Genomic DNA, 27,498 nt, shown 5'->3' with positions numbered 1-27,498 from the left:
TATCTTAAATCCCAAAATCTTTTAAAGGCTTCTCTGCAAGAACAAAGGTGGCTCCCTGGAATTTGTGGTATACTCAGGCACTGCAGCTGTGCAACTGAGATCCTCACACACCATTAAGGTAATTCCCTCCATGAAAAAAACATTAAGCAGCATGCCGAGTATTCGGTGGCAGGACCAACCTGTGAGCACACACAGAGGCCATGGGTTTGGGGAGTGAGGAGTCATAAAACCAGATGCTCTGTGACTAATGCAACCCATGTAATGAGAGCATCAGGGAGGCTTTGAGTGCACGGGTGAATGTATTCATCAAAACAGTTACTCAGTTAGACAGCAAAAATGAGTGAACAGACACTTGAGGGCTGTAGATCTGCAAGGTCCTTTTTAAAGTTTGCAAGCATTTTTAACAAATACAGTCGAATTAAGATTCAACACAGTCACATGCACATATGCAGCTTCCTTGCACTGTATCACTACCCTGCTCACCCATTCCCTGGAGGCCCCATTTCTTCTGCTGAGCCCATCCTCTCTCCTCAGTCTACTCCCTTCAGATAAAGACCTGGGTGAAGAGAAATATTTTGGCCTGGTGGCTAAAGGATAATAAGCCTCAAAGGGGAGGGGATTCCAATGCCAAGGCACTAAGGCAGAGAAAGTCCTGTCTCTAGTTGTCACCTGCCTTATCTGTTCAGGCAGGGGAACAGATAAAGACACTAAGGTAAGAACTAGCATTTTGAATTGTTCCAGGAACAAAATGGGAAGCCAGTGCAGGTCTTTTAGCACTACCAAACTACAAAATTGCTCCTTCATTGGGAGTGCAATGTCTTCCACAATCATCTGATTTCTTGAAACCTGAGTGGCTTTATTATTGACATTGTCTGGACTTAGTTTCAGTTTATTAGCAAACATTCATCCCATTACCTTCTCCAGACATTGTTCAGAGAAGAAATAGAATGGGGTGTCATCTGCATATTGGTGACACCTCAGACCTAGTCCATGATTTCTCCTAATGGTTTCACGTAGACGTTAAACTGCAAGAGGTTCTGAGGGAGACAAGATGCTGTGTACGACCCCAGCATAAATGCTTTGGGACCAAGTAGTGTAATGCCCAGATATAAGGGCTGGTATAAAATACTATGTACTCATATGCAAACATATGGAAGCTTTGGGGAAGTTGGCATCCGGGAGCCATGAACCAACAAATCATGCTCTCTGTGCCTGGTACGGCCTTTCACCAGTAGAGAACTCTGAATTACCTTCATCCTTAGGAATGTGTTTTCTACTTCCAAGATCACAAGACCTAGCACTTGCTTAGAGATGCCTTCGGGCAATATCTATAGGCTATGCTAATTAGAGTGGAGTAGACACCTAATGTGCATTGGTGCTTTTGTGTATCAATCTGCTTGTCAGCAGCCATGGGCCTGCCCCATGCGAATGCATAAATGATACTAAGCTTCCTTTGTTTCTCTGGTGAGTAACTCTGCATCTTATTTGTGGGTTATTTCACCCCAGGTCTGTGTTTAGCAAAATAAAGAACTGTTGCTTTTAACCTCCTCCTAGTTGTCTTTGTTGGACTCTATAAGACAACTTCAGTAGCAGCCCTCCAGCACAACCTTCTGGAAGTAACAGTGGAATCACCAAAGCAAGGTGTCCTGTACTCCCAACTCAGCCAGCATCTCCAGAAGGATACCATGGTAGTGAAAATTGCTGACAAATCCAGGCATACCTACAAAGATGCACTTCCCCATCATAATCCCAGCAAAAAATGGTCAGTCTGGGCAACCCAGGCCTTTCCCATCCAAAACCTAGGTCTGAATGTGGATTTAGATAATCTGCCTCTTTCAGGACCACCTCGATGTGTAGTCAAACCTGCTTGAACACATTGTCCAAGAATGGAATGTAGGCCACTGGGTGGTAATGATTTAGGTAATTTGAATCCAGGGACACCTTCTTTTACTCAAGCATGCTTTTTTTCACAGCAACGGGAAGGGGTAGTGTGGGGAGGCCACGGCTCAATGGTAGGGCATCTGTTTGGCATGCAGAAGGTCCCTGGTTCTATTCCCTGTTAAATGCCAACATCACCAGTTAAAGATATCAGGAAGTGATGTGAAAGACCTTTACTTGAGACCCTGAGATAGGGTGGCCAACTCTGGGGGTAGGGAATTCCTGGAGATTTGGAGGTGGAACCTCAGCAGGATGTAATGCCATAGAGCCCACCTTCCAAAGCAGGCCGCTTCCTCCATGGGAATTGATCTATCTAGCCTGGAGATCAGCTGTAATTCTAGGAGTGTCTGGGCCCCACCTGGAGGTTGGCAACCTTACCCTGAGAGCAGCTACCAGTTGGAGTAGACGAGAAACCCTGGTAGACCAATGGTCTAACTCAATAAAAGAAAGCTTCATGTATTCAAGAATTACACCCTTTTTCACAGAGGTGTTTATTGCCTCCTGGGCCTACTTGTTTACCTAGACTCAGCTAGATATTCTCAGCCACAAGGGAGATTTTTGTTGCTATAGATCTGCTCCTCTGAAACAGTCTAAAATTTGCTCACAAAAGGGTTGTGTTCACGTAGAATCTTCATTCTTTTGAATTCTGTGCCATTTTTCATGTCACGTATTTCCCTTTTCAAATCCAGTATTGCCTATTGTGAATGGATAACAGTCTCCAGGAAATTTATGTATAATTGTACCTACATGCATTGTGAATTAAGGTTAACAACTTGTCCCTCTTCCCCACATGTGAGCCTGATAATATTTCCTGGATGAAACAATTTTTGTATGTATATCTTTTAACAGATTTATGCCTTCCCTCCAAACGTGGAAGCAGAATGTGATTACATGAATGCAAATCTGAAAACAATTGCTTAGAAGATTAACCCTCCTGCTTTGATCAGATGTTGGTTTACACAGGAATGACCTCATAGATTACTCAAGGCTATTGACATTCCTGAATGTCTGCATCAGGGATTAGTTTTGAGCCTAGCTGCATCAGGACATAGCTCCAGAATGCATTTTAACGTAACTCTGGAGTTCAGCTCTGGAGTATACAAAATACAATTAAGGACAGAATGCCCCTGAGCATGAGCAGAATGCAATCTTCAATACAGAGCACCATAAGAACATAAGAATATAAGAAAGGCCCTGCTGGATCAGACCAAGGCCCATCAAGTCCAGCAGTCTGTTCACACAGTAGCCAACCAGGTGCCTCTAGGAAGCCACTAACAAGACGAGTGCAGCAGCACCATCCTGCCTGTGTTCCACTGCACCCAAGATAATAGGCATGCTCCTCTGATCCTAGAGAGAATAGGTATGCAGCATGACTAGTATCCATTCTAACTAACAGCCATGAATACCCCTCTCCTCCATGAATATATCCACTCCAGTCTTAAAGCCCTCCAAGCTGGCAGCCATCACCACATCCTGGGGCCTTGGTCTGATCCAGCAGGGCCTTTCTTATGTTCTTATGGTGCTCTGTATTGAAGGAGCACCATCAGCCAGCTCGCTCAGCATTGAGGTTAATAGTAAGGGTTTCTATGCTGCAGTGCAATTCTGTGCATGTCTAGTCAGTTATTTCTTCCCTGCTCTTTGCCTCTGCTATTTTTTCTCCTCTTCGGCTCTTGTTCTTCCCACGCACCTTCTTCAGTCCCCTCCTCTTCACCCTTGTCTCACTTGATAAACTGAGTACTACACTGATGTTGTCCAGCCCTTCCATATGCCCTGTCTCTTTCCCCCTCCTGACTTTAGCTATCTCCCTGCAACAGATACCGCTCTCCCTTCTATTCTTTGCCTCAAACCTTACAGAAGGTGTTTCTTACTCCTGCTACCTTGACACTCTCTCCCCAGTCTCTTCTCCCTTCCTTCCAGAGAAACTGGCCTTACTCAATTTAAAGATGTTCAAAGCAGCAGTGCCAGCGGTCATTGTTTCCACACCCTAAGTGGAAAATCAAAATGATGCCCTCTTCATCTGCCCAGCTCTAGACGACCACTATGCATGTATTTTTTTTCAAATGGAAGCTGAGATTGGAAGCTGGGAAACCTCTCTCCCCCAGAATCTGTTGCTCAAAGTAACTGCTTCTTGTAGCTTCATTGATAAATCAAGCCCTGCAAAATGGGTTTTAATATTTACAGTAGAAACAAAAGGGAAAACAAAAGTCTATGCCCCAGATCAGCTGCACTATAAAATAATAGAACAGTGCTATTGTCCCTTTTGCATCCCTACACAAATCTTACTTGTGTTTCTGGTATACTAAGTAATTAATTAAACCTAAGCACAACAAACAAAAGCAACCTTTGTCTCTCACCCCATTTCCTGTCCCTATACTGAGTACACTCCATTTTTGCTCTTCCCCCCTTTCACCAAGTTCTGTAGACTTGATACTACAGTATATTTATTGCCCCACACAGGGCTGTGCCTTTAGTCCATGACCACAGCTTTCCCAGCAACCTGACCATCAGTTTACATTCTCCTCTCTGACCTTGAGATATCAGCGCATTCAGACACGACTGAAAGAAGAAAAAAATAATGTCTTTCAATTATCTGTAGCATACCAGTTGCTCACTGAAACCTAAACCCTGGGAGATCGTGCACACTGAAGCCCTACACACTGAGTTATGTTTTGGCACGCATCAAGAAAACTATGCTATTTTAGCATTCTACAAATGCAGGTTCCTGCTATCAATGAACTTGGCTCATCAGGGCCTTCCACTGCCATAGGAGACACAATCTGTATTTTCTGCCTCAGGTATCAAAATCTCTTTAAATCATCTATAATGCGATGGGGCAGAGCAATTCTGAAAAGCAGTCCTAACAGTCTAGCTTAGGGGTGATGAACTCATTTGTTACAAGGGCTGGATATGACATGTCACTTGGTCAGGCCGGACCATGTGTACCATAAAATTTAATGCCAGGTATACAAACTTTATAGAAGACACAGGCAAAGCCAATTAATGATATAATTTTTAATTAAAATACAAACGTGCTTAAAACAATAACACACTTGCAGTATTTTCTTTAATTTAATAGTCTTTGATCATTGACACCTCAGGAGCAGGGGTGGCTGCCCCAGCTGGCAGGCCTGCAGCAGGCTCACCAGCCCAGATCAAAATGGGGGGGGGGGGCTGCCTCGCAGGCCATATAAGAGCTCTCAAGGGTCTGGATGCAGCCCCCAGGCCTTATGTTTTACACCCCTGGTGTCTCTCTTTGAGAAAACATGCTGGCAAATAAACATTGTGAAATCAGTGTGGAGTAGCGGTTAGTGTACCAGACAGAGATCAGGGACACTCGTTCAATTCTCCACATGACCATGAAGTTCAATTAAGCGATGTTGGACCAGTAATGTTCCTTTAGCCAAATTTACCTTTTACAGCTATTGTGATGATACAATGAAAGAATGGAGAATGATATAAACTACCTTGGAGGAAAGGTAGGATAAAAATATAATAAACTGTCCCAGAGGCCAAAAATCTCTCCTGGCCCTTCTGACCAGGAGAGCCAGTGTGGTGTAGTGGTTAAGAGCAGTGGTTTGGAGTGGTGGACTCTAATCTGGAGAACTGGATTTGATTCCCCACTCCTCCACATGAGCGGCAGACACTAATCTGGTGAACTGGGTTGGTTTCCCCACTCCTACACATGAGAAAGAGAAAAGAGAAGTGCCAAAGCAGGACTATAGCTGAACATCAAGACAAAAGAGCCTTGGCTACTTACCGTGAAGGCTTCTTCTGCTCAGAGGGACGAAGGGCATCTTCATTATGGGTGTTTCCTTTTCAGCATTATCCTCCCTGTGTTCCAAAGCACCTAATATAATAGGCATGCTCCTCTGATCCTGGAGAGAATAGGTATGCATCATGACCAGTATCCATTTTGACTAGTAGCCATGAATAGCCCTCTTCTCCATTAACATGTCCACTCCCCTCTTAAAGCCTTCCAAGTTGGCAGCCATCACCACATCCTGGGGCAGGGAGTTCCACAATTTAAAATCACTTCATCCCACATTGATTTTCTATTTGTTTGGAAAAGATGTGGGGACCCCCTACACTTTCAGCCACAAATGAGTATTAAGTGGATGGCCAGAAGGGTAGGAGGTAAGCAACTGGTCATCTGCTCCTGAACCACTCATCTACGGAGCTCAGGTTATAAGAGAAGGTACTCCTTTCCCTATTTGTATCCTCATAACAGGTTGAGAGAGACTGGCCCAACATCGCTCAGTGAATTTCATGGCACATTCTCCCTAATCCTAGTCTGATACTTTTAATCACTACACTACAGCTACACTCAGCATGACCATTCATTTGATACTTATGCTACAGCAGAGGTTCCCAAACTGTGCTCCATGGAGCACTTGGTGCTCCACGAAACATCTCCTAGTGCTCCATGAAGAGATTGGAAAGAAAAATACTAGTCATTTGGTTTAGTATATAGGTGCTAGGTGAAAATTAGTGCTCCGTGATGAATTTCTCTCCTGAAAAGTGCTCCATGACTCAAAAAGTCATGTGCTACAGTAAACAAGGTGACACAGGACACTATCCCTTATGCTACAGGGATAAGAGCTTCCAAGAGAAAACCTTTTGCTTTTTGGGTAAGAAACTCACAGTTCACTCTCCCTGCTTCTTACATCCAAGGGATTTCCCCATCACTCTAAGCAGAGGGGGGAAATTTCAAATGCTGCTACATTACACTAAAATGGGGGTAGCACTTTCTGTAATGGTTAAGAAATTAAATGGAGCTAAAATCCAACCTGGGAGGAAAAACTCTACCTTCTTTCATCAGGCTGCTTAAAAATTGGTACATTGAGTTCTGTTGGATCATACTTGTAATCCGACTTGTCCAGCACCCTGTTTTCCACAGTAAACTACTTGGGTTCTTTAGCTGAGTGTTCCTAGAGTAACCACAAGAGTAAAAGGATACTACCGAGCTTGAGCAGGTACAGGAAGGAGCAACCAAAATGATCAGGGGACTAGAGCAACTGCCCTATGAGGAGCGGTTAAAATGCTTAGGGCTGTTTAGCTTGGAAGGAAGGCGGTTAAGGGGAGGCATAAAATTATGCATGGTATGGAGAGTGGACAGGGAGAAGTTTCTCTCTGTCATAATACTAGAATGAGGGGTCATCTGCTGAAGCTGGTGATTCAAAACAGATAAAAGGAAGTATTTCACACAACATATAGTTAAACTGTGGAACTCTCTGCCCCAGCACGTGGTGATGGCTGCCAGCTTGGAAGGCTTTAAGAGGGGAGTGGACATGTTCATGGAGGAGAGGGCTATTTGTGGCTAGTAGTAAAAATGGATACTAGCCATGATGCACACCTATTCTCTCCAGGATCAGAGGAGCATGCCTATTATATTAGGTGCTTTGGAACACAGGGAGGATAATGCTGCTGCAGTTGTCTTGTTTGTGGGCTTCCTAGAGGCACCTGGTTGACCACTGTGTGAACAGACTGCTGGACTTGATGGGCCTTGGTCTGATCCAGCATGGCTTTCCTTATGTTCTTATGTTAACCTAAAGAAGCCTTAAAGGAGAAAAAAAACCACTTAACCACAGCCATAAGAGGACTAGAAACTGCCTCAGATGTTGAAGTACCAAATTTTGCATAGAAGCACAGAATAAAACATACCTGGTTAAGAACCAAGGTGAGTGGTATACACGCTCCTTGGAATATAGTGAAAAGTGTGATATGGGTTGTATACAAAATGTGATTGGGCTGAGTGGGGCAGGGACAAAGTACAATGCGCAATATTAAAACTAAGGCTGCAGATGTTGGTCACTTGTTTTGAGCAAAGACACAGCATGTCCTTGCCATCAATTCTTTCCCCTAATGTTCACTAGGTTTTATGGCTTGATTCCTTTAAATCAGTGGTCCTCAACCTTCCTAATGCCGCGACCCTTTAATACAGTTCCTCATGTTGTGGTGACCCCCAACCATAACATTATTTTCGTTGCTACTTCATACCTGTAATTTTGCTACTGTTATGAATCGTAATGTAAATATCTGATATGCAAGATGTATTTTTATCACATAGGGAGACATTTTAGATGTTATGTTAGGTTTGCGTAAGGCAGCTAATTGTGCTCATGAACATTCAGCAATTCAGGGGAACCATATGCTCCGCCTGGGATCATTGGAGAAGCCAATACAGTAAATAAAAACAAAATACACCAGTAGGAAAGAAACACCCAACTCCAATTCGTTCACAATCACAATCTCCCTGCCCTTGGAAGGAGTGAGCCGTGAAGAAGGTGAGCTGTGACTCACGAAAGCCCATATACCCTGCCAGAAATGTTGTTAGTCTTTAAGGTGCTAGATTCTTGCTCTTTTCTACTGCTACAGACAGACTAAGACCCATCCCGATCTATCTCCTTGGAAGTTTTGCAAACGCACAAAGCTGCCTTCTACTGAATCAGTAGAAAAGAGCAAGAGTCCAGTAGCACCTTAAAGACTAACAAAAATATTTTCTGGCAGGGTATGAGCTTTCGTGAGCCACAGCTCACTTCTTCAGATTCTACTGAATCAGATCCTCAGTATTGTCCACTCAGACTGGAAGCGGCTCTCCAGGGTCTTAGGTCAAGGCCTTTCACATCACCGAAATTCTGATCCTTTAACTCAGCTGTTTCCCAACACTGCTCCATGGAGCACTTGGTGCTCTGCGAAACATCTCCTAGTGCTCCGTGAAGAGACTGGAAAGAAAAATGCTACTGTAATTGCTAGGTGAAAATTAATGACTAATTTCTCTCCTGAAAAGTGCTCCATGATTCAAAAGGTTTGGGAACCACTGCTTTAACTGAAGATGCCGGGGATTGAACCTGGGACCTTCAGCATGCCAAGCAGATGCTCTACCACTGAGCCATGTTTTGCTCTTCCTTCTGAAGTACCGAGACTTTGAACAGAATGTCCTGAGGGGTTGCAACGTCCCCTTTTGTGAATGCTGCCATCGCCCCCCCACCCCCAAAGGCAGTTTTCAATGCAGAAACCGCAGCAGGGAAGAGAAGGCAGAAACCAAGCACAAAAGCTAAGCCCGACCTAAGCCTCTCTCACGGAGCCCGCAACGGTTCCCCCTTAGACAAGAGAACCTGGGGAGGGGGAGGAAACGCCGGAGGGCTCCAATTTGCCCGTCTGAGCCGCCTCAGGGGGCGAAACTCATCCCCGGCGTCCCCAGCGCAGAGCAGCCTCCCGTCCCCCACGCTGCATGAGGAAGAAGCCACCGCGGCTCCCGCCAACTGCGCGGGAGGGGACAAGGGAGGGAAGGGGGGGGAAGGAACGTTGGCCTCACGTGACGCGGCGTGGCCAATGGCGAGGTGGGTTTCGGGCCTGGTGGGGCGGGAGGGGGAGAGTGAGAGAGCGAGTTGCTGACTGAGGCGGCTTCCTCCCTTTCCTCGTCTGGGGAGCCTGAGAAGTGGGGTGGGAGGGGAAGAGCCCTGCGCGGGGTCTGAGGGAGTTTTCCGATGGTCTTAGGCGACCCCTGTAAAAGGGTCGTTCGACCCCCAAAGGGGTCGCGACCCACAGGTTCACAACCGCTGCTTTAAGTGTATGACACAGTTTGCCTGGTAAGCATGAAAGCATATAGTAACCATTGTTTGAAAAATAAAATTAATACAAGGGTGTATTTAACCCTTTTCCTTTAGAAATGTAGTTCAGAATAGAAAAGAAATTGGAGCTTATGCCACATGAGCTAGAAAGATAGAAAAGGCGATATTTTTTATAAAAGAGCTGGATAGGGGCAGTTGGATCAAGTACTACAGCCAGAAGTGACGGGTGGAATGACAAGCAGCCAGTCATATCAGGTATTTCCAGGAAGGCTGAGCTTAATTTTGCCTAGCACAGACTGTTGGGAGGGAGCCGAAAAGGGGACCAGAATAGCCATCTAATGGCATCTCTCATTAATGCTAGAGCATTGTAATGCAGACAGCTATCTTCTATAACATTATAAAAAATCATTCTGGTTTGCAAGACAGTCTGGACCAGATCAATAATGCAAAGATCATCAATAAGCTGCATTTATTGTTTTTTGGCCCGTGTACAACTCCCTGGCAGCACTGTGTTCTTTGACCTTGAAAGCAATCTCCTCCTTACAGTAGGAGCCTAAAAAAGTTACCTTTAAATTCCCAAATTACACAACACTGGTCTATTGGAAAACAATCACTTCTGCAGGCTGACGTAAACGAGAGCAAACTTTGTGATGCCATGTGACAATATTGCTGGGCACAGTTATGGTCGGCAAAATTCTGTTTTAACAAGTGTAGACCCCCACAATGATTCCATGTATTTTGCTTCTATTTTCCTTGTATTCAATTGTTTTAATTATAAATATTTGCTTTACAACTTCTATTCATACTGGTTGGAATAAAAATTTGCACCAAGTATCAAAAACTAATTTTCAGCAACTTAAAAAACACACACGTAAAGGCACAGTCCCCTTAAAGAGAATCACTTTGAAGTCCCTTTGCATTCAACAGGAGAGTTCAATGTGCATTTAACAGTAGCCCTTTGCAATCAATAGTTGTTAAAAAATGCTGAAAATCTGGCTGATCTTATTTGCCATTGCAAAAAGAACTGCATCCCATTTCATTGTTTTTATTATTTTCCCATTGCTGGGCTGACTCCTTGTCATAAGATATAACACTAATCTAACATTTTTGTAGACTTAGAAAAATAAATTCTCCCCCTTAGATTTCTTTGCTGTATGTATCATTCTGCACTTGTTCATTCCTGAAGGCTGACCTTTCCCTTCACACTTATGGATTAACTTAATACAATACAAATGTAGGTACACACCTAAAAACGTATGAAATAGCCCAGGCAGAGTGTAACTGAGCAATCTGAATGGTAGAAAAGGGTTAAAGAAATACTTAAGAAGGGATTTTGCAATGAAACAGATTGAAATCTAAATAAATTTCCACGCACAAAAATTCACATGCAATATTTAATAGAATTGTAACAATGGTAAGAACAAAATCTATCTATGCCCCAGTAATATCTTTATCCACCCTGATCTACCTCCACAACCCAGACCAGTGTGCCACAAGCAGAGGAATTAGGTCTACTCACATAAGCACAAGCACTATCTAAGTGTGTGAAGAAGTTAGAGAATTATTTTTCAACAGATGTCTGAATCCAACACGGTGTATCTGTGCTGAACAAGGACTAATTTTCCTCCAAATGGAAGGGTTGGGGCAATTTCCACCAATTCCCTCTTCCCGCTGCAAACTCCCACATTTTGCCCCTCATCCTGCTCCTGAAGGTCTCATGTCCCCCAGGAGCAGCATTTCAGGGAGATCAGTAGGCTGGAGAGGGAGAAACATCCTAATTCTTTGACATAAGTTTTCTGCTCATGCAAGGAATTTAAGTCTGGATCCAACCTACTGATTGGATACACTGAAAGATGCTTCCCATAAAGATTTTATCCAAAGAAACTCGCCAAAATGTTTTAAAGAAGACGGTTTTGCAATGATCCCCTGAAAGAATGAGACATTTGAAACAGATTTTATGGTTTATTGCCATCTCCAACATATTCTCTCTCCACTGAACACATGTCCGCTGAATGAAGAAGAAACATTTAATGAAAGCACACCTGACATCAGATCTACATGTGCCTTGGTCAAGGCTTTCTATGTAGTCATCATTAAAGTGCATTTCCCTAGTGTTCTCCAGTCACTTCAGAGCATGAGTTCCTCCATCTGATCAAGACTCCAAATGATTTTTTGAGAGCAGGCGTTCATTTTGAATACTGTAAATAATGTTTCTATAAAAAGGACAGCTGGGAAATACAAAAACGCAGGGGAGGGAAGCAGACATCTTTTTGGGAGGCAGAGTACATCTTATTTGGTTCCAACTTTCCATCAACGTACAAAGAGAGGAAGCATATAAAAAAGCACAGTAATCATCTCAATTATTGGGAGCCGACAAACAGGCTTGCCAGTAAAAAAAAAAAAAAAAAAAGCAGCCCAATTATAACAAATTTCAGTATTTGCATTACATTTGTCTTAAAGCATTTCATTAATGATCTCCATCCAGTAAGAGGAGCCGAAATGTATGAGGACAGGCCATTTGTCGAGCCTGCCAATTTGTCAAATGTGCTGTGCTTGAAGCTTCTGTTTCTAATTAAAAGATGTTGAGAACCACACAATTTGGGATAGCTTTCAAATTAATGCAGAAGCTGGAATGATTTCCGGGGTTTATCACACTTTGTCTGAGAAGATTACCATAATGAAAAATGATGTGAGAAAAAGACTGGAATCCCCCCCCCCCCCACACACACACAGAAGATTTAGAGGCGTTCTAGTTTTTCACTTAGGAATTCTTCCACACTATCTGTATTCCACTTGAGAATGCTCAGCTCTTCAGCAATGTTCCCATCGTCATCCAAGAGCTTCAGTACAGGGTCAGAGCCGCGTACATACTACAAAGACAAAAAACATTAAGAGTTATTGTTCATCTGTGACTGAAACCACCAACCTTTTGTAAGCCTCTTCTTTTCCATCCAAACGTAACTGAGCATGCCACAGTGATTAAAGCACTAGTTTTAAGTTGAATTAATTGCTGTGGCCTGGTGTGAAAATATACCTTGTATATGGACTGAGCATACTTGAATAAAATAACCAAGTAAAAAATGAGTTGATAAAACTTGAGAAATCTTTAAAAAGAGGGGTGAAGAACAGCACTAGTGACAGCTGAATAAAGATCAAATTTTAGCTTGACTCAGCAACCAACCATTATTTGGGGTTGCAACGGACACTTCTCCTTCCAAGACTGATTCTGAGGCCCAAGGACTCTGGGGAGGTTTCAAGTCACAGAAAATTTTCTGCCAACTACAAAGCTATGCAACAGAAGACCTCCTCTGCAGCCTCTCAAAATTCATGAAAAATGAGGGCTTCATACATCTGTCAACTAGATTTGTGAAAGCGCCTAACAAAGAGAATTCGGAAATACTTTACCAATACCACACTGATTAGGAAACTTAAATCTGGGATGTTATATATGCACCTGCCAGTCTTTAATACAAGGTTTATTACAAGTCACTTCTATCAAGACACTTGTTCTAGTAGAGAAAATGCAATCAAACCCACATTCACCCTGAGAATCCTCTCTGTATTAAGCTAAGTCTGGTCTCACTCGAAAATATTGATTATCTCCCAGTAAATACACTACAGATATACCAGATGGACAACTAAGCTTATAAAGTGATAGTATTTAATGAAGTATAAATAAATGATAAGAGAACCAAATAAAATCAGTACATACCTTGATCTGCAGTCCCCTGAACAGTTTTGGCTTGTCACTCCTGACAAAAGCTAAAATTTGGAGGACAAATTTAGAAAGTTATTCTATTAGTACATAAAACCCTCAAAATGAATTTCTTCTTTTCCTCAAGCATTTATTTATTTATTAGATTAATTAGTTTTATTTTATTAAGGCATACGGTAAGTGGTTTTATTTACAAATTAAGGAGGTCAAAGATGGCAAACCGATTTTAGACTACTATTTATTCCATGTTCTTGCCAATTTTAACATTCTTTATGTTCTCAACTGTTGTCCAGTAAGAATTTGTGACATTAAGTGCTGTGCAAGGGAAGGGGAGAATAATATGATTGAGCTGGGCCAACATGATGCACTTGCAAGAAGCTCGATGCTGTTTCTGAGCCCCATAAAAATCCAAATATTTGATGAAAAACCACTTGGTTAATTTTGTGACACCCCAATGTGTTGGAAAACCTTGACATAGAAGAGCTAAAAAGAGCTGTAAAAAGTTGCCCATGGATAGTGTTTTTATTAGGGAGCAAATATTGTCAGATATCACAGATACTGTTTCCCCCCCCCCCCAAGTCAGGCTATACAGAGTACGATTCCTCATGTCAATCACTGCTTCAAGCAAAGGAGACAGCCACTGAATTATGATTGGGAGCTGTGATTAAGATTTATGAAAATGGGGGGGGGGGTAGAGTTTGGGAAATGTAAGACCCAGTTTTGCTGAGGTTATTTCTGCCTTACTTCATCTCCTACCCTGCATATAAGCCCCTAGTATTTCTCCCTCTTGTAAGAAGACAGAGCACGTGCAGGCCTCCATAGTCTGCTATATTGCCTGGCCAAGTAATACAAAAATATCGTGGATGCCAGTTTTGGGCAAGGAGTGATGCAAGCACAGAGGAAATTGTGAAAGCCTGGGCTGGTACCTAAGGAAAACTTAAATTGCTCACCTGGTGACTACTTTTAGTTGTCCAGATGAACAGCAACTTGTTTGATTGTCTGATACATTAAAACTTGTACCATATACAAGAGTTACATAGAATATTTGCTCAGTTGAAAGAGGCTGATTTGTAGGCATATGTCTTGCTGTTCTATAATGTTAGACATAACAGATCTGACTATGGTGATAACAAAACAAAACGGTGCAGGGAGATATAAAAAAAGGCTAGCACCAGCTCTGCTTTGTTTGATGTCAACTTAAACTATGAGAAATATTGTAGCTCTGTCAGATCTCTAGAATCTAGTGAGAATGAATTGAGAAATCTTCCAGAATGTGTATAAAAACATCAGACAACCTGCTACAATTTCATTTTCGAGGATGAGTGAGCTTCAAAACATTTTAATTTAAAAAAGAAAAAAGAACTGCAATGCAAGATGAAAATACTGTATCTACTACACTTGAGTAAATTTTATTTTTTAAACTCTTCAGAAAGAAAGCGTGATAAAAGTGAGCAAGGAAGCTTTCTTGTAACACCAACAGTTTGAAACTAAAAGAAGGTGGTTTATAGAAAAAATGGGCTGGATCCACAGGTACTCTTCCACACAGAGAAGACATCTTCCCCTCTTGGGTTTTACATCTTACAATGATTTAAGGAACTGAGGGAAAAGTGAAATATGAGACATTGGGCACACTGAAATGAAAAATATACGTACACCACAAAATTCTTAGCATCCCTAATCCAAAATCAGCTGAGTGATCATGAGACCACAGAATTTTATTGACCACAAAACCAGCAGTATCATTGTGTTGATGCTGAGAAACCTCCAAAACAAGGTTATTTCAGGGGAAGAGCGACTATCTCACATTTCACTTTTATGAGGGCGAAATGTAAGACTTGCACTGATTTACCCAGCTGGCCTTGATGACAAAAAAGTGACAACTCGCTTATAAAGCTGACCGACTATAGACACAATCATACCAAGGGACAGCATATCACGCAATGTTCTCATCTCAAACCAAAACACCCCTTGTACATACTAATAGTTAAAAATGCCTACTCTCAAAAATTTTCAGTGCGAGCAATCAAAGACTGAAGTTTCCAAATATGTAAATTAATTCCCTCCATTAGGAAAACTAATAAAATTGGATATTTGGTACCCAGTGAGAAAGGGGACTGCCCAGAGCTCCCTAAAGTCTGGCACTTTTTATTAGGTTCCAAAGATCTAGTTTGGAGCCATTTCAAAGGCCCCATAATGGTTCATATAATCACATTATGATGAAATTATGGAAGGAATTAATTTTTGTTAGAATGAAACGTCTAACTTCTTGGGAGCTCAATTTTGTGAGGGAAAATAGTCTAAATTTAACATTGAGGACAGTATAAAACAAATTATCTATAATACAATTAAAATTACAATTTAGTTCACGGGTTGGATTCAAGATTTGTTATCATAGGCAAATAGACAAAAGAATGTCTCTTCGGCATAAAAGGAAGGCAGATAAGGAATACCATTCCAACTGGGACTTTAAAAACACTTATCTCAATTAAACTTCATAAAGAACATTAATACCTATTTTGCCAGTGCAGTGCCTCACAAAACGAGGCAACCAGACTAGGGCTGTCAATTCGGTTCGGCCCGAACTGAAAATCAGCCGAATTTCCCTTGATTCGGCGGTTTTTAGTTCGGGAGGAACCGAACTCAAAACTGGCGGGCAACCGGGGGGGCCGAATTCAGCGAGTTCGGGAGTTCGCGAATAAATTCGGCCAATTCGGGGCCGTCAGTAAGCAGCAAAACCTTCAGTAAGCAGCATTCTCCTCCCCCGGCCAATCGGTGGCCAAGCTGGGTCTTCTTCTGGCCAATCAGTCAGGATTGAGTACTGGAGGAATCAGCTGATGTGCGGCCGGCCGGGGAAAGAGAGAGAGAGAGGGAAATCCTCATGTGTGTGTGAGGGGGTGCTTGTGCACATTCGCTCCTTTCCGTGGCTGCAGGGGGCGCATTTTTTGGGGTACCGACCCCAAACTTTCAGGGGATATTCAGACAGGTTTTCTTAAGAGACCACCCAAGTTTTGTAAACATTGGGTCAGGGGGTCCCGAGATATGGGCTCCCCCCCTTTTTCTTTCCATGGCTGCAGAGGGCGCATTTTTGGGTGTGCCGACCCCAAACTTTCAGCGGAGCATCAGACTAGGCTTCTTAAGATACCCCCCAAGTTTTGTAAACATTGGGTCAGGGCCCCCCGAGATATGGGCTCCACCCCTTTTTCCTCTCCCCCCTTTTCCATTTTCGTGGCTGCAGGGGGCGCTTTTTTGGGAGTGCAGCCCCCAAACTTTTATCATAGCTTCAGAGAATCCCTCTTAAGAAACCACCCAAGTTTTGTAAAGATGGGTTCACTGGGGGCTGAAATATCGGCTCCCCCCTTTTCTCTTTCAGTGGCTGCAGGGGGCGCATTTTTGGGTGTGCCGACCCCAGACTTTCAGCGGAGCTTCAGTCAAGGCTTTTTAAGAGACCACCCAAGTTTTGTAAACATTGGGTCAGGGCCCCCCGAGATATGGGCTTTCCCCTTTTTCCTATTGGGATGAATGGATCACCCTCGAGAGATGCATACATATGGATCTTATATTGGATACAAATGGAATCATATTGGATTACCCAGCCTCCCAGCCCCTCCTGCTGGAACAGAAGACAGCCACAGTAAGACCCCTTTGGGGGCTTTAATCTATATTTGTTCTTTTCTGTGTGTGTGTGGGGGGGAAAGCAGAGTCTGTGTGTATGTGTGGGGAGGGAGCAGTTTCTGTGGGTGGGGGGGGAAGCCAAAGGGGGCTTTTGCCGGTTCTGCCTGGGGTGTGTGTTCCCCCCTCCAGTCTCTCTCTCCCTGGTTTGAGGGGGGGCTTCATTTTTATTCTTCAGGTTTTTCCTCATTCATAAGATCAGTTAGGTTATTTTGATGCTTGCTCAAAACTGGTTTTCAAATGGTGACTTAAAGAATGCATCTGCCTGGTCCCAAGTCCAGTGCAAAAGGAGAAATTCCACCCCCTCCTGCTCATTATGCATAGCTAGCTGCCTCTGTCCCTTTCCATGGTATGCAAACTCCCAGGTGTCAGGTGTTGCTTTGCACTGTTGCAAAGGTGTTGCATTGCGTGCTTGTGTTGCTTTGCAGTTGTATTGTTTTGCAAAATTCTTCACACCTGCCCCGCCCTTTGCATGTTTGCAAAGGTGTTGCTTTTCAGTTGTGTTGCTTTGCAAAGTTCTTAGCACCTGCCCCGCCCTTGCTCTCATCAGCTGTTTGTCGGGGCCGGGAGCTTTGTGCATGGGCGGCAAGCTCTGCGGAGAGATACACATTAAGGGTGGGGGGGACCCCTTTCAGGGCCCATATCTCAGCCCCCCCTTGGGGAGTCTTTCAATATACGTCCTTTGAAGCTATGCTGAAAGTTTGGGACCTCTAAGCCCAAAAATGCCCCCCCCAGAGCCGCGGAAAGGCGCGGTTGTGTTTTTAATGGCTTTATTCGGCCGAATTTTTTTTCCGAACTTTGAATTCCCGCCGAATTGAACGGATCCGAAGTGGGGGAGTTCGGACTTCGGCACGTACCGAACCCACAAGGGCCAAATTCGGCCGAATCCGAACTGTACCGAATTTTTTTTTTTTGACAGCCCTAAACCAGACCATATTACATTCATTTTACTTTTATGAGCCACCAGTTCTAACCTGATTCACTTTCATAGAATGCTATCTAACTAAATTTTGAGGGGGGGGGGAAACCTTTAGTGCTCAGCCATGGAACCTGTATGACTAATACAAGCACAATCCAGCATATGAACATCACAATTTTGTGATATTCAGCAAGGAAAAATACATGGGATCCATAGCCAAGACTCGACCGAAAAGTGAATTTTGGAAGTGAGAGTTTTGAGAACATTAAGTTATACAGTTTGATAACCTAAAAATACTCCATCTTCTGAAGCAGCAATATGACCTTCAGCTAGCTTCACATTCTGTAACAGCCATTCAAGTGACATGAAGGAAATAAATAAAGCCTTTAGAGCCAAAGCAGTGGCACGAACTAGGAAACTGCCTGGGGCTAATCTGGATGTAAAAAATGCCAAATAGGACCACAAGTGTAATAAAACCTGCTTGTGCTGTGAAAGATACATTTTGTTAAAAGTTAGCTTAACATGCAAAAAGTACTGATGTATAATATTGGAACATATATTGGAACCAAGTATTGAAACATATCTTGACTGTACCATGTTTAACCTCCTGTTGTATTTTTATTTTGTTGTTGTTGTTATTATAAAATAAAGAGTTTTTAAAAAGTTAGCTTAACAGTGTTTGTAACCCAAGTGGTTTCTCCCTCTTGCTTTTACACACTAGCATTTGACTCTTCCCCATGCAGGGTTTACGGTACTGCCTTCTTTCCCCTCCAGTACGCATTGTCCTGTACCCAAACTGGTCTACTTTGTCTCATGACTGGAGAAAACAGGCTGCAGGGTTTAAAATAACCTTGGAAGTCCTGGCTGCAGTGTCAACAGGAATAGGACAAGGGAAATGGGCGGGAAGGCAGAAGACTATTAACAGCAACAACCAAAAAAGTCACTGAAGGCCACAGATGGCCGGTGTGCCAGTAGATGAACTTAATCCACTCTCCTCCTTACTAAATTAGCATTTCCTTCCAAAGCAAACCATGCACTCATGAATACAGAATATTTTTTAAAATATCAGTAAACTTAACGGAAGTTTGTGAGCAAAGGAAAATTCCAGTGATTTTTGGATTTTCTACCCACAAGATATGATGAGTAAACCTGTTAGGAAAGAGATGTCTGTTCACCATAACAGTCATACATATGGCTTAAAGCAAAACAAAGATGTTCCAAGGACGAAAGTAAAACAGACAGGAGAAACTACTTGAAGACCAGTGAATATGACATTCAGTATTATTTATCTAATTCTGAACTTGGCCCCCAAATCAGCACAATTGGGATAGGCATAAAAAGGAAAGACGTTTCTACAAGCCTGGGACAATCTCCAAGTTAACTGGAAACGGTAACAGTAATAAAAAATTAAAATGGGGGGATAACTCCTCCAAAACAGAGAAGTGATGTGGGCATAGGCATATACATTGCAACTTGAAGGATCATGGTAAGCATTATGAGGTTGCCATAAAAAAGGAGCAAACAAGAGGAAAGAATAGTAGAAAAGAGCAAGAGCCCAATAGCACCTTAAAGATTAACAAAATTTTTGGCAGGGGATAAGCTTTTGTGAGTCACAGCTCACTTCTTGCTATCTGAAGTAGTAGTAGAAGAAGAGGAGTTGGTTTTTATAAGCAGACTTTCACTGCCACTTAAGGGAGAATCAAACCGGCTTACAATCACCTTCCCTTCCCCTCCCCACAAAAGACACCCTTTGAGGTAGGTGAGGCTGAGAGAGCATGACTTTCCCAAGGTCACCCAGCTGGCTTCATGTGTAGGAGTGGGGAAACAAATCCAGTTCCCCAGATTAGCCTCCGCTGCTCATGTGGAGGAGGGGGGAATCAAACCTGGTTCTCCAGATCAGACTCCACCGCTCCAAACCACCGTTCTTAACCACTACACCACGCTGAGCTGTGACTCACGAAAGCTCATACCCTGCCAGAAATTTTGTTAAGTCTTTAAGGTGCTACTTGGTATCTGAAGAAGTGAGCTGTGACGAAAGCTCATACCCTGCCAGAAATTTTGTAATTCTTTAAGGTGCTACTAGACTCTTGCTCTTTTCTACAGCTACAGACAAACTAACATGATCTACATCCAAGGGGAAAGAATGGCAGTGTGTGTGTGTGGGTGGGGGGGAGGAGAAAGCAAAGATGGAAAGGTCAGAGAGGGGACAGAAAGAGGCAATGGCAGGGGGAAGGAGAGGAAAAGCAATGACAGGAAGGTGGGGGTGAAGAAGAGGGGGAGAAGCAGGGATGAGGGGAGGATGGAATTTCTGTCCCTTTTTTACTATTATAAATGTCATTTATAAATGTTATAAATGTAAATTCATACAACTATGAATAGGGAAGTGCTCACAAATTTTGCAGTGAGCTTAAAAACTTCTTTCAAGCCACCCATGAAAAAAGTCATTTCTCTAGTAAAACCTTACTGATTGTAAAGTATCTGTTGCTCAGTTATAGTCTATGATCCAGGAGATTATACTATTATGTGGATCTTAGGAAAATTCTCTTCTGAAATGAAGGGACTGCGATTTGGTGAGCCACAGACACAGAGATACATATGTGTTTACCAATGAATCACATGAAAGAACTACAATTTTGAAAAGCTTTTACTCTCAGTTTCTCCATTTCTTTAAGGGTATTTTACATGCAACTCCTACTCTGTTATAGACTTTACTACTGACCAGAGTCCAGATATTTTACCCAGCAGTAGACCAGCTCGGTCTAATACTATCTCTGTTGGAATGGGAGTGCAAACGCTTCTTTATGCTATCAATTCTGATTCAACAATTCTTGGTTACTAAAAAAGTGACAATTACACTTACCCTGAACCTGAGGGAACCTCCCCAATTTTCATCCACACACTTCAAGAATAGCCCCTGAATAGAGCTGCAAGAGAACAGACATTTTTTTTTAATTAGGAGAGAAAAGATTAACTAGTGAACTACACATTTTGACAATTGGCCCTGTAAGAGAACTGATACTTTCCACTGCATAACCCAGCCACTTGGAACACAATCTAATGTCTGTCAAATGAATCAGTGCTGTGAAGTTCAAGAGAGAGAATTTAAGGAAACAAAGATAGGAGTAACTTACGAAGCACTACTAGGTGCACCCATCATCCATGTCAGTGAGATCTCCATAAGAAAAAATGTTTGATGGATTTATCTCACATTTAGAATATTTGCTGGGTGTTTTTTTCCCACCTTACAAAGTATCTGAAAAAGTGAGCTGAGACTCACAATAGGTCATAACCTGCCCGAAATTTTGTTAGTCTTTTAAGGCTACTGGATCCTTGCTCTTTTCTACTGTTACAGACAGACTAACGTGGCTTCCCATCGTGATCTATCTCCTATGAAGCAGCAGTTAGTATGAAATAGTTTTGAAGCTAGTATGAAGTAGTTTTTGAAGTATATGTGTTCTGAGCAACAACTAAAAATAATTCATGCAGGTTTCTTTCTTGGTTCCTGGATAGCTTCAAGAGCAGGAGAGATGCCTGGTTAAACTACTGATTAAATCGTAGTCCCCAAGGCAGGACCGCCTTGTGTGTATTTACATTACTATCAGAATATCACCTGAATGTAAACTTTCCATTTCTCACCCTTCATAGAAGTTTTGCAGCTCAAACAAGTTTTGCAGCTCAAACATATAAGACCTGACAAACCAGAAGATGTTTCTTCATGGTGCCAGGTATGTTATAGCTGGAAAAATATGATGTTCAACAATAGTTAAGACAGTACACAGTGTTGGTCCTCTGCTATTATTTTGAAGTCAAACCCACTCCTCTATCTACTTTGCAAATGAACTTTTTGTTGCTTTGTCTCCTTTCTTGAGTAGCAATGATGGTTTCCAAAAGCAAGTAATTTATTTCTTGGTTCGTTAGAGGTCTACTCTTTCACTTATTTTAGGCGTTTATGCCTAACTAAATCAAAGTACTGCCAACTGTGTTAAATATAGGAGCTGAAGTCAAAATTGAATTTTGCATTTTTATCTTGAAATTGTCAAATCTAAGCAAACCAATGACCTTCTGGAGTATATCAGTTGATGAGAATAAACAAGTAATTTTGTGTAACCTATATTAGACAAATTTCTAGAATGAAAAGGAGCAGACCAAGGCTATACTAATTCTTTATAACGTATCATATCCTAGTAGGCAGATGGAAGCAAGGTTTGGCAACATCCACATATTATTTTTATACTTCTAATTTAAAATGGTTTTAAATGAGATACTAAAGTTTATGGGTAGGTCCCGTCAAAGTGGTGCAGTTTTAAGGGATAAGATAAACATATGGTTAAATATACCATTGAGATTAATGGAACCTCACATTTTTATACTTTGAGGGAAGTCATGCCAACACTTCGGCCATCTTCTAAAGTCTAATTCAAGGAAAGATAATTACTGTGAATTAAAGCTGAAGAGGTTTGTGTTATATGCTGTACTTGACTGCAAGTTATGCAGTCTGTTTTGCATTTATAAGCATACAAGCTAGTATGAAGCTGTAGCTTGCTCAAGCCTTTTAGTCTAATATTTAATGTATTTACTTCATTTATATCTCAACTTTGTTCCCAATAGTGGACCCAAAGCAGCTTGCGTTGTTCTCCTCTTCTCCATTTTATCCTCACATCTACCCTAGGAGGTAGGTTAGGCTGAGGGTGTGTGACTGGCCCAAGGTCACCTAGCAAGCTTCCACAGCACAGTGGGGATTCGAACCAGGGTCTCCTAGATCCTAATCTAGAGCCCAACCACTACACCACACTGGCTTAAAAGAAGTAACAGAAACTGGAAACAAAATTTTGGATGGATGACTGAAATGAAAACAGAAAGGTTAATTGCTTTAGTTGACTGAATCTACATTAGATCTTTAAAAAGATGAGGAATAAGAGGCAATGTATGGATACCTGAGCAGAACCAAAATGCCGTCCCCTTTCTAAACATTCCCACATTTATACTTTGTAATGAATGTTCCATAATTCCTTCTTCAAAATAATGTTTAGGCTTAACCATTACTAGACTTTTCCCATTTTCATTGGTTTTGGACCTAGTTCTGGGACAGAAACTGCTTTAATAACTCTGACTTCTGCCAGGAGAGGGGGATTTTTGGCAGTTCCCTGATTTTTGATATCATAGGCCAAGGCATCATTCTGGACCAAGCGGAGGACTAAGTAACAGGGGAACCTCACTTCAGTGGTTCCATTCCTATCAGGCTAACTGTTCCAGAAGGTGGTTCTGGGGGGAACACTATATGACCCATGGCATCAATGTTACACAATCCTCCACAGTTCCATTCTTTGCCCCATGATTTTTAACATCAACTTGTGGGAGAGGTCATGCATAGTTCCGCCAGCTGCAGTTCTTCCTCTGGCCATAACAATCCACGCTCTTGTCACCTCCAAGTTAGACTCCTGTAATACACACTATGTGGAGGTGCCTTTGAAAATCGTTCAAAAACTCCAGTTGGTCCAGAATATGGCAGCATGATTACTATCAAGGCTGACTAAAGGCAACATATCACACCAGTGCTTAAAAAGAGATACTGGCAGCCTGTGCATATCTGGGCTCAATTCAAAGTGCTGTATGGTTTCTTGTAAAGCCCTCAATGGCTTTGGACCATGGTATCTTAAGAACTGTCTTCCTTTGCTTGCCTAAGAATTTTGTTAGTCCTCATGTTCCTCCCCCCACCCCCACTGTCAGAAGATGGCCTTTTTTTTGCTATGGCACTTGCCTATGAAAGTCCCTTTCCCCATCTCTTCACCCTGCTCAGGATGTTTTCATTCAGGAATAGTTGTACTGATTCAAGGCTTTTATCCTACTAGGATATTTTAGTAGTTATTCTGGATTGGGTTTGATTTGTTGGTTTTGTCTGGGTCTTATTTATTTGTGATAGGGTTCTGTAATTTGACCTGATGTGCTAATCACATTTTTAAATTCTTTAAAACCTTAAAAATAGTTTTCAGGCTTTAGGATTGTATTTTCTGGCTGGAAATTGCCCTGGGTGGTTAATTTGGAGAAGTGGTATGTAGATCTTTCAAATAAGTAAAATAATGAAATAAATCTTGTTATGAATAGGATATTGTAGTGGCTAAGAGTGTGAACCAGAAATTCCACAGCTCAAATCTTGCCTCTGCCATGAACTTAGTAGATGGCCAAAGACAAGTAAATCTCTGTCAGCCCCCTCTCCATTATGGGAACAACCCTTCCCTTCTTTGCACTGCTGCTGTGAGGATTATGGACATAATGAATGTGAAGTACTCTGAGCACTCAAAGAATGCTACAGAACTGTACAGTGTTATGCCTATTTAATCAGCCTTACTATTACTACATCAGAATAATGATGATGGTTAGGACTTTTCCCCAAAAAAAGAAAAAGCAGGAAACATTAAAGAAATAAATTGTTTATAATCAGATGCTACACTGTAATATCCATATTGGCGGAATTTAACTGGGGGTCATCGCCTGCAACCAAGTAGTACTTTGACCTGAAAATACAGCTGGTGGCAGGACTAAGATTTTTTTGTCTTAATATAATTGGGGGGGAGAAGGAAAAAAAATCATATAGGGGGCCAATGCAGACTTAATGCTGGCTATTTGCTAAGCACAGTTATCAGATCAAGAACCAGGGAACATAAAACTGTTTCCTGCAGCCCCTTTGCCTGATGCAAATTTCTCCTAGTCTCTTAGCTGTTGATCCAGCAATTTGTCCACACAGATGTTAGCTGTGGTAAAGGAAAAAAAGAGTGAATTCCCACAGCTGGTTCCCAGTCTGCTAACAGGGACTTGCAGACCTACTGCTGGCTTCTTCCTAACACACAGACACAAACCTACACACACTCATATGTAGGGGGCAAATACTGTCAAAGAAAAAGGTTGGTGCACCAGGTCTGCGGTGACTGAAGACTGCTCATTCATATTAAACTCCCAAAATCCACAACTATGAGGGCATAACAAATCAGTAGTTATTGAAAAACAAACTATGCTGTAATACTTAGCTAGGTGCGGACTTCCACATCAAGAGCAAAGAAGTTCCCTTAGATGTATTGACAAGAATAAAATAAATAGCAGGAGCTGTTAGAAAACCAGCCCCAGGTTTAGTTAAAGCCTTTTCAGCTCCAAGAGTGTAGTTAGTGGCTTACTACATTTTTCCCCCAACAAACTAATTTAAATATCCCTTTGCATGCAACTGAACAATGTCACACTTAAGGTTCTTTATGTTTTACTCAGCTTTCTGCATACTCAGACATTCTTAAGAACTCTACTTAGAATAACAAGCAACAATTAACCTTTCTTTGGGTGTATTTCACCATCCAGATGCATAATCAAACTGTCAAAACTGAGCCAAAATCATTATGAATGCTTTCTATGTCCTTTATTTATGCAGAACTATCTATAAATGCTACCATGAGAGTTCTCTTTCCAGCTAACTCTCCTCTGACAGGCTGTCTGGCTAGTAATACTGAAACAAACCTGCTACAAAATTCTCCTCTGCAAATTTTGAGGATGTATGTTTTTAGATGGTTTATGAAGACGAGAATATTTGCCAAACACCTGATATCCTTATTTTACATCTGACAATTGCTATTTTGCAGTGTTGGAGAAAGGACATGCAGTGGCACCATACTTGGTACCTGGCAAAATCAATACAATTAATCAAGAGATGCTAACAAGTATAAAGCAAGTGAGTTCTAATGTAATTTAAAGGAAGACAAAACTCCACTTTATATTCAAAATATGAATAGCAAGCCTAGAAAATCTGGCAGCTTTAAATAACTGAAAATATTTGGTTTAGCACTATTGCCCAAGAACTCCTTGCCTATTCAGTGTGGCATCTATCCTGAATAGCTTCAGAGATGGAAACACATACTCTTAGTTTGACTCCAGGATTCAGCTGGATGAAGTCTTGCCAAAAATACTATCTGAATTATTCTAGTGTGAAAATTCAAAGCTTTCAAGGTTAACAGCTAATGTTACCCTCTGAGCAGCCGAATAAGTTATATGAACAATGTAAATCAAAAGTTCGATCCAACTAAGACTTATGCGTTACCCTTGGCAGGCAGTCTTAAGTTGGGGGAATTAGCTGGTGACAGAGGAGGTAACTAGGATTGATAACCTGTGTATACCAGAATTGTCCCGGGTGAGAACTCTTAAACGAACAAACAATAATTGAAGTGAAATAGGTTTTATTAATAAAATAATAAATGGCTTGCAATAATAAGCATACACATGTAAAGCACACAAGAGCTAACTACAGAAAAAGGGAGTTGATTGGATAGTGTTTAGGGAAAGGTGATAGTTACCAGACTTGAAGGGATGTCCACGAAAGCAGCGCTGAGGAGGAAAACAACTAGTGTTTTTGGAAGCAAAGAGAGGACCCACACGGAAGTGGGGGTGCGTGCACAGATTCAACACACACACACACATTATGGGGGCTAAAGGACCTGTTTTTATACCCAAAAATGGGTCTCGAGCTGACATGAGGTATTCTGGCAAAAAAGGCAGAGAACAGATTGCTTTTCTGGATTTTCAATAAAAGGGTAGGAGAGGCTTGATGGGTCATTAGGTCCCAAGAGAATGCCTTGAATACTGATTGATGGGAGGGATGAGTGCTGATATGGTAGGTAATGGTTGGCTTCGAGAGCTGATTAAATCACTTTAGGGTGACACAATGGAATTGAGCTAGCCCCATTGTTAAGCCAGGCACACCTTTAGGCTAGGGAAAAAGATCAGCTGCCAACTCCTTCCTGCCCAGACTTCAAAACAACAAGATGGATACCAAAAACTCTGAGGGGCATCCATTTTGTGGGAGCAGTTGCCCTGCTCTCGTGCCAGTCTTGGAGACCCCCTGGCCTCCATGAAGCCCTTTAACAGGAGGAGGGGGCTGACTGCTAATAAATGCACTGCTGTGTCACATTGATTTCAACAAGAAAGTCAAGTGTGTGCTTAAAATGTTCCCACTGAACTCAACCAAAATTAAAAGTGTTTAACTGTAGCTGCATTATGCCCCAGCCCTCTATTTGCTTACCAAATGCTTCCATAATTGAGGCAAATGGCCTGTAGCCACATGTATTTTCAGAAACAATATATTAGAAGACTTAGAGCCCTCTTGCAATTTTCATTCTTCGTTTTGTTCTCCAAGCTCTTAATTCAATAATACATTAGTCCCTCTCACCCCCCCCCCCAGGATAAATTGTTAACATTTATAGAGACAGTGCACTACCAAGGGAGCCATCATTTCTGTTTTTGGGCAAAGGGCATGCATAAGGAAGCAAAAATAGAATGCACCACTTGCACTGGACCAACAAATAGGTTGGATCCTGTGCAGATTTTGGCTAACTGGAGGAGTGTAATTTTTACTGATTCCTCTCTCCTCCTGCAGACCTCCAAATCCCATACTATTCCTGTACATCCCCACCCCTTCTATCTTTTGCTTGGAAACCCTTGTCTTCTTCTGGGGTGGGGCAGGAGGAAGACAGGCCAAAAATCCTTGCAAGCCCTGAGGGAATGGTTGTCTTCTCCTGTTTGGTTGTCTGGCTCTTGTGTTGTTGTTGTTTTGCACTTTAGTTGGTTGCAGAGGTTTTTTGTATTTTTTTGCCCTTATGTGGGAGGCTCTGCTTCTTCTACAGGTATTTCCTTTGGTTTTGTGTATGTGTTTTCTC

General features: G+C 42.0%; 1 protein-coding gene across 1 annotated transcript in view; it reads right to left on the bottom strand.

Moving 5' to 3' along the window:
• Positions 1–12,245: 12,245 nt before the first annotated feature.
• The window catches only part of SELENOF (selenoprotein F), a 152,934-nt gene continuing 137,681 nt past the window's right edge, over positions 12,246–27,498 (bottom strand). The window contains exons 4-6 of the mRNA XM_056867631.1: positions 20,673–20,736; positions 13,222–13,271; positions 12,246–12,379 (exon numbers count right to left, since the gene is read on the bottom strand). Of these exons, the coding sequence (XP_056723609.1) occupies positions 12,248–12,379; positions 13,222–13,271; positions 20,673–20,736 (246 nt within the window). The 3' untranslated portion in view covers positions 12,246–12,247. The remainder of the gene's footprint in view (positions 12,380–13,221; positions 13,272–20,672; positions 20,737–27,498) is intronic.

Source organism: Euleptes europaea, chromosome 2, assembly GCF_029931775.1.
Source record: "Euleptes europaea isolate rEulEur1 chromosome 2, rEulEur1.hap1, whole genome shotgun sequence".
Classification (NCBI taxonomy): domain Eukaryota; kingdom Metazoa; phylum Chordata; class Lepidosauria; order Squamata; family Sphaerodactylidae; genus Euleptes; species Euleptes europaea.
The sequence above is the reverse complement of the archived record's forward strand: the minus strand, read 5'-3'. Positions and strand labels throughout refer to the sequence as shown.